The following is an 8,110-nucleotide window of genomic DNA, read 5'->3' as shown; positions in this document are numbered from 1 at the left end:
CTTAGGCATAGTCTTGTCCTGATTACATTTCATTAGATCTGAAAAATATAGGAGTCCACTTTCCCAGTTGCCAGAAGAGATTAGGAGATTAATGTGGAGCTGCCATTCCCACACTCACTCCTGAAGTATTCATTTAAAAAAATATACACTTTTTGCACAGGGTAATTTATAGAGGGTCCCACTTGAGCTCAGTTTTGGACCCAGAAATATTTGAACCACTTTTGAGAAAGATGAACACGTTGTGTACAGAAGAGAATCAATCCATAACTAATTTAGTGATATTCATTTGACAGTATGTTGTTATCACTTACTTTTCTTTTTTCCTTTTGGTTAATTCAGAAGTTCTGAACGTACCATTAAGGTAAATTATTGAAAAAAACAAAGAAATAATACAAATAGTGTTTCTTCCACTGTTCAAAAACACTTAACAGAATTACTCAAATGATAATGGTTAAAGAAGATGATTCATTCATTCATTTTCTACCGCTTGTTCCCTTTCAGGGTCGCGAGTGACTGGAGCCTATCCCAGTGACTTTGGGCCTTAGGCAGGGGACACCCTCTGCTCTGCTTTCTCCCACATGCAGAGAGACTGGTGGGAACGTTGTGTCAATCTGACGTCCCATGATGCTGACGTTGTCTCAGCAAGAGGCCTGGTGGACTTGATCTAAGAACACATTTACTAAGCAGCCACGGGGATCAGGATTTGATTTATTCATCTGGGCAAGAGGCCATATTCCAGTCCCATGCAAGGATAAAATGAAACCTTAAAAAGAAAAGATAAAGACATTTATGTTGAATATATATGAAAATAACTCAATAGTAACAAATATATGATTTTGTGGATGACCTATGTAGAAACTATAATGATTTGGTGCTCCGAGAGGAAATAAGATGTGGTCTGATCCTCGAATAGTCTTTTGTAACTTTAGTTTAACCTTCTGCCTTTTCCGGTGTAAACATTATTGCAATGTTTTTATAACAGCCGTCTTGGCCAACAACCAAGACCTTTTAAAAATAAAAATGGATCTGCACTGGAGAGATTTTCTTTTATTTGTGCTGTGAATTAAACTTGTGTTGGTTGCTGCCCAGGGGCAAATGGAAAACTTTCAACTACCTCTTTCAGTCACAATGAGTGACAGGTGGAGCTGCTCCGTGGTCATGTAGGGCAGCAGTGTTGTTGTTTTTTTGTTGTTGTCAGCAGACCTCTCTGTTCCTGTTGGTATGGAGGTAATGGATGCCAACATGATTCTTTTTTAAAATTGTACTTTATGGTTTAAAAAGTCACTATAATTGTAAGTCAGTTGGCATATACAGTGGGTATGGAAAGTATTCACACCCCTTTACATTTTCACTCTTTGTTTCATTGCAGCCATCTGCTAAAATCCCAAAGGTTAACTTTATTTCTCATTAATGTACACTCAGCACCCCATCTTGACAGAAAAATCTGAAATGTAGAGCTTTTTGCAAATGTATTTAAAAACAAAAACTGAAATATCACAAGCTCCGAAGTATTCAGACCCTTTGCTGTGACACCCATATGCTGTTTATTTCTTCTGATCTTCCTTGAGATGGTTCTGCTCCTTCATTGGAGTCTAGTTGTGTTTAATTAAATTAGTTTGGACTTGATTTGGAAAGGCTCACACTTGTAAGAACTTACAGCTCACAGTGCAGGTCAGAGCAAATGGCAATCACGAGGTCCAAGGAACTGCCCAAGGAACTGTCCAAGGAACTGTCCAAGGAACTGCCCAAGGAACTGTCCAAGGAACCGTCCAAGGAACTGCCCAAGAAACTGCCCAAGGAACTGCCCAAGGAGCTCAGAGACAGAATTGTGGCAAAGCACAGATCTGGCCATGGTTACAAAAGAATGTCTGCAGCACTCAGGGTTCCTCAGAGCACAGTGGCCTCCATAATACTTAGATGGAAGACGTTTGGGATGAGCAGAACTCTTCTGAGCTATTGTGGGAGAAGAGCCTGTGTGAAAGAGGTGAAGAAGAGCCCAATTGTTACTGTGGCTGAGCTCCAGAGATGCACTAGTGAGATGAGAGAAAGTTCCACAAAGTCAACTCTCACTGCAGCTCCACCAGCCCGAGCTTTATGGCAGAGTGGCCCGATGGAAGCCTCTCCTCAGGGTGAGACGTATGAAAGCCTGCACAGAGTTAGCCAAAAAACACACCAAGAAAAACCAAGATTCTCTGTTGAGATTGAACTTTTTGGCGTTAATTCTAAGCGGTGTGTGTGGAGAATACCGGGCTGCATCATGCTATAGGGGTGTTTTCCAGCTGCAGGGGCAGGACGAGATATCCTGAAGGAAAACCTCTTCCAGAGTGCTCAGGACCTCAGACTGAGCCAACAAGGCAATGACCCTAAACACACAGCTTAAAGAACAAAGGAGTGGCTTCAGAACAACTCAGTAGACTGTTATATTCACAACAGTCTACTGCCATCTTAAGCTTAAATCAATGCATTACAACTTTAGGTTATTTTGTTTTTTCAGTGATTTAATGCTAGTGCATTTCAAAATGTATTGTTTATTATGGATCCCCATTAGAGCAGTCAAGCTGTAACATTCTTCCTGGGGTGCTTTTAATATACATATACAGAAATATTAGTTCCTGTAACACAATCTGCTTACATTTTATATTGTATATATAATTAATCAAGTAATTTTTTTTATAGATTCAATTCAGAATCATCATTAACATAAACATTAAACTAATTACAATCCAGATAAATCCATATACAAGCGGTCTCAAACTTGTGGGCCTTTTCTAGTTCAAATACAAACGTGAACGTGAAGAGTTTGAATTTACAATAACGATAATTATATATGCACCAGAATTTTCTATTCTTATTACATGTAGAATATATTTATTGAGAAACAGTAGTGACAATACTTCACAGTCAAGGCCATTTTCATAGGACATTGTATATTTTAATGCAAAAAAAGAAAGTACAAAGGCAAAAAAATGGCATTCATTATCAGAAAACTCTGAAATACTGTCCAACAGACAAATACATTATTGAAGTTTATTTTGGCAAATGAAGAAAAGTAGGCAAATTCTGTTGAAAACCAAAATAATTTATATATATATATATATATATATATATATATATATATATATATATATATATATATATATATATATATATATAGCTCAGCTAGAATCCACTGCATCTGAATGACTGTCGGTTTAAATCTGGAGAAGACTGTGATCAAACAGAGGCAGAAAGGTGAGATCTTCTTCTGAAAATGGCAGATTCTTGAGGAGATCATCTTCCAGTTTCTCTAAATACTGTTGTTTATATACTTCCTGATTACTCGAAGTACAGAAGACATTATTATTGCATTTTTCCATTGATTTTTCACTGTTTCTGGGTTCAAAGCCAGGTCCAATGTGCTGACTCCGCCTTATGTCCCCAGACCTGATGTTGTTGTCATTTTGCTGACTCGTGCTCTCTCTGTCCCAAGTGTGGCTGCTGTCATCAATCCCATCTCCATACTGCTGATCCCTGTCCATTCCCTCATTGATTATTTTGTCATTGGTTTCAAAGGTTCTTCTGGTTTTGCTGCTTTGCTCTAGGATGACCTTGGGATTGGTAAGAATCTCCATTGGAGCAAAGTTGCCCTGGCTGAACTGACTGAATGGCACAGACTCTGACATTGCCACTTCCTCTGACACAGTTTGAACAATGTTAAAGCTCCACAAATCCACATTTCGCCTTTTGTTTTTGTTGCAAGAGGATGTCTTGGACAAGTCAAGCATCAAAGAGTCTTTCTCACTGTCTGTGTCCATGTCTTCCTCCTCAGAGTGCAGGGTACTTTCAGGTTGCCACTCTCCATCACCCCTCAAAATGGATCCCTTTTCTGGAGACTCAAATATCACTCCTTTTGGCGGCAAAGGCAGAAGTTTGCGCCGAAATTTGTCATTTACAGATGAGCTCTGCTGGTCGTTGCTCTGCCTCGACATGTAGATTCGAACCGACTCTGGGACTAGGAACTCGCTGTGCTTTTTGTGTGGTAATAAGGCAGCGAGACCACCGGGGACACAGCGGCCCAGAATTGGAACTATAGACCTGGGTTTAATAGCGGAGACAAAGTCCTCCAGCTCTTGGAAGGAGGAGTGGTCAGAATACGGTACTATGTGGACATTCGGGTGGAAGGATACCAGAGGGCGACTGGTCGGTAAAATGGCCAGAGTAGGTTGTTCATTGTTACTCTGCAGCATGAAGTTATAGGAGATCTGTGATTGGTCCACCACTCGAAAACGACCAGCATCTCGCTCCGTCGTGAACACGTCCGGCAGATCCAGAGCTTTCAGGGTTTCCATACGATCCACACTCACCTCCACCCAACTCTTAAACTCCAAGGCCAGCTCCACCAGAAGAGACTCCTTACCCAGAGTATACAGGCCTGAAAGGATGATTAGAGTGACAAACAATTCAAAACATTTTTAGAACATTTGTGTTGCCAAAAAGGTCAGATAAAAATGCAGTGCATGCATCAAGAGCAGTGAACAAAATCTAATACTCAAAGATAAGGGCCTATGTGCAATTACAGCCTGGAAAATAGCCACGTTTCATTCTCACATTCATTCACAATCAGGATATTTAGATTCAGATAGAATGTGTATAATAATGCACATGTATAAAATTACCAATGACAACATTGTGGTCTGGATGGCTGCGGATGATCTCTTTGATTTGCTGAGTGGCCGTCTTCCTGGAGGGGAGGGTGCGATTGGGATCACAGTTGGTGTTGTCCAAGTACAAGACGTCAATAGTAGTATTTGTCCTCAGACCAGGCTCGCGCAGCATGGAAGGAGTGTATCGAAAGTCACCTGAAAAGAACACCATGTTACTTTCAGCTGTACATGTAAGTAATCAGGTCTACTATAGGTCTTCACAGGTCATATAGATACTGACCAGTGTAGAGTACAGACCCAAAGTATCCCTCAAACAGAAACATGACAGCTCCTGGACAGTGGTTTGCGTCAATCAGTGTCACAGTCATCGTCTCTTTCCCAATGTCATCGAGCGGCAGGAGATACGGCTCACCCAGCTCCAGAGGGTGGATCCACTGCTCCTTCACCTAAAGAAGCGAGAGAAAGTAATGCAGGTTCACAAGGAATACAAATAGGAACTCTTGGCATACATATTACAACAACACAATTGTCACTAGAGGTGGGCGATATGCCACAAAAAAAACAACATCACAATTCTTGGAGCCTAGATCAAAATGTATGTATTCAGAAAACAGCGTTTCCCACATGAGACAATGGTGGATCCAAATACAATGTCTTTGTTTGAGAGCTGAGGGCAAGACATTTTACCTATCTGAGAAGCTGCTGACTTATAAGGAAATATAAGATAAGATAAGATTATGCCTTTATCCTCCACACATAGGGAAATGTTGGTGTTACACCGCAAGTAGATACATAGGGAAAGGACAGATAAGTTATCTCTTAATAGAAGAACTCTTAAGAACAAAAACAAAACTTGAATTAACAAAACTCCTGTAAACAGGTCCTTTCATATCTTAATAGGGAATGGAGGGAAGAAAATAAAGATAAAATAAAATAAAAAATAATAAAAATAGCTGGCATAAGACAAATACTAATATTAATGGTAAAAATATATCATTATGTTTCTGCTTGATAAAGTAACAGAACAGTAAAGATTACAAACTACTACCTCCAACGTGGGAATGACTGTGTTAAGAGCTGCATCTAAAAGACTGAGAGCCACAGAATCATGGAAGACATCACCAAAAGTCACACAGATCATAACAATGTGATGTGTATTGTCATGTCCCAGCAGTAGTGTAGTAATGTGTCTTAATGTGACACTGTGTAGTAATGTGTCTTAATGTGACACTGTGTAGTAATGTGTCTTATAATGCAGAATACCTTGAGCCTGAGCTGCAGCAGAGTGGCGGTGACGGGGGAGCAGTAGATGGGTCTGATGCTCCAGGTGGAGGACAAACCCACGGTGTGGTCGCTGTGCATGTGGGACAGGAAGAACAGGCGGCTCCCGGGACATTTGCGGAGCTGCCAAAAGTCCACGGCCAGCGGAGTGTTCGGGATCACTTTTCCATTCATGTCGTTCAGGTCAGATGCGAGTAATAGACGCACTAACGGTTATTGTTGTGTGGATCATAAATGCAGCGTAGCAAAAAGCGCGAGGAGATGTTAGCTTAGGTGACAATTGTACGTAATATCTCAGTTCTTACGTGACAGTAAAGCGCCATTTTAACGCAGCTTTTGTCCACGAAGCGTCTCAAAGTTTGTGCACTTTCACGTTTACAGTTGATCCAGGATGTAAATAATTAGCGCTGGATTTGTGTTTGAAAAGTCTGCCTCTCGTGTCTTCTTCTTCCTGCGTCCGGGCGGCGTTCGATGACTCGTTACTGACATGTACCGGTGGCAACACGCAACTGCAGGAGAAGCGAAGCCACGAGTGTGAATGTTTGGGACAGTCCCGACATTCAAGGCCTCGTCCCTTGGTCAGAATCCTGTCCAATTTATCAGTCTCGCAGCTGACTAACAGTCCTGACTGTCGAGTCCTGAGGTACAATTAATATAACCTGGCTGTGACTCCTAAATAATACATTTCTGAATAAATCTAAATAACAAGACGAGTGATGATTAAGATAAGATATTCTTTTATTCTCCACACATTTTGTCCACACATTGTCCACACATTTATTCCTATATTGTCCACAAATGGGGAAATTTCATTGTTACAACGCAGGTAGATAGAGAGGAAAAGGACAGATAACTTATAGGAAGTTTAAAAAGCACTCTTAATAGAAGAACTCTTATAAACAAAACTCTTATAAACAAAAACTCCTATAGACAAAACCTCTCATTTCCTAATAAGGAATGGAGGGGAAACAGCATTTACCCTTGGGTTAGCAATTACCCTACTCAATTTATGTAACAAATATAGCCATTCTCCACATTATGTAAAGAAGACACCAAAACCTTCACTTGGGATCAGGCTATCAATCATAACTTTGAATTTGAAAAAAATACTCTATAATTGATTCAAATAAGAAAATGGCAAGTAGATTCTACAGTTCACAAAAACATGTGTCGATTTACCTTTTTGATTGACACCAGCTTGTCTGCATGTTTTCTGAACCACGCGCCAGCAGAGGGCAGCAGAGGAAAAGGAAGCACTTTTTAAACCATATCCATTGTTGAATTACCTCAGTTATCCTTTTAGTATAGCATAGGCACCATAAAAATGCTTGAAATGTTTGCTCTAGTTCAGCACCTTAAACATCTAATGCAATAGTCCCAATGCCCCGAGAGGTTTTTATGGAGATTTCTTTTTTAATTCCTTATTAAGGTTGTGAAAATGCACTGCATTTTAGTCTTAAAACATTTCCCGTTTAACTCACTTGACCATAAATCAAACAAAATCCTTCTTGCCATTATTTTATGTAAGTTACAGTCTTTTATTCGCTCAAAGTAACTGTTTATGTTACCCATAATCCAAATTTCATTCAATATTACAGTTCGTCTGCATGGGGGTGGGGTGTTACTACTAAATGGGAGCGTTGCCTTGGTGACGCATACACCCCCCACCTGTCCCCCTTTTCCCATTGCACACTTTCGGGATTATACCTGTCATCTCCGCGCATCACTGTCTGATCACCCAGCATGCACCTGCACTGCACGATCCACTACGAGAACCGATTAATCAAACACACGTTAATTATGAACCAGAACCCTTCTCACACATGCAAATATTCTCACAACTCAGAAGAAGCTCGTGCATGTGATGAGAGATGATTAACAGAGAAGTTGGTCTTAGAAACGCACCCTTTTCAGTTTTTGCTCAATGTGATGGCACAAAAATGTAATATTCTTAATTAAAATCTCACCGCAGATAGTTCAAATGTATTTGACTGTGTTATGAATTATACATACATATTCATTTATTTCTTAGTTTGAAATGGTGGAATTATGAGAGCACATTAGTTGCCATCAGTCAAGGCTGTGGGAGAATATTAATATAATCTATTCATGATCTCTAAGGTGCTTGAAAAGGTGCAGATTCAGAAGTCAGTGTGAACCTCTGCCGCCACTAAAATCTTAATATT

At 40.1% G+C, this 8,110-nt stretch overlaps 1 protein-coding gene across 1 annotated transcript; it reads right to left on the bottom strand.

The window, feature by feature from the left end:
* Positions 1-3,158: 3,158 nt before the first annotated feature.
* dclre1b (DNA cross-link repair 1B) lies at positions 3,159-6,101 on the bottom strand. The gene is made up of 4 exons (XM_072450076.1): positions 5,907-6,101; positions 4,924-5,089; positions 4,656-4,838; positions 3,159-4,411 (listed from the first exon to the last, which is right to left on the bottom strand). The coding sequence occupies exons 1-4, from the start codon at positions 6,096-6,098 to the stop codon at positions 3,192-3,194; spliced, it is 1,761 nt and encodes a 586-aa protein (XP_072306177.1). The 5' UTR covers positions 6,099-6,101; the 3' UTR covers positions 3,159-3,191.
* Between the last annotated feature and the right edge of the window lie 2,009 nt (positions 6,102-8,110).

Source organism: Eucyclogobius newberryi, unplaced genomic scaffold (assembly GCF_026437365.1).
Source record: "Eucyclogobius newberryi isolate DKJ021-1_F unplaced genomic scaffold, fEucNew1.0.hap1 SCAF_17, whole genome shotgun sequence".
Lineage (NCBI taxonomy): Eukaryota > Metazoa > Chordata > Actinopteri > Gobiiformes > Gobiidae > Eucyclogobius > Eucyclogobius newberryi.
Note: the sequence above shows the minus strand (reverse complement) of the source record. Positions and strands in the feature narration are given on the sequence as shown.

What these genes read in the sequence shown, in the direction of transcription:
- dclre1b (XM_072450076.1), bottom strand. Translation starts at nt 6,098, where the DNA reads ATGAATGGAAAAGTGATCCCGAACACTCCGCTGGCCGTGGACTTTTGG. An exon ending in TGCTGCAGCTCAGGCTCAAG is followed by an intron (nt 5,090 to 5,906) that starts GTATTCTGCATT and finishes TCGCTTCTTTAG; the next exon opens with GTGAAGGAGCAGTGGATCCA. An exon ending in TGGGTCTGTACTCTACACTG is followed by an intron (nt 4,839 to 4,923) that starts GTCAGTATCTAT and finishes TGTTCTTTTCAG; the next exon opens with GTGACTTTCGATACACTCCT.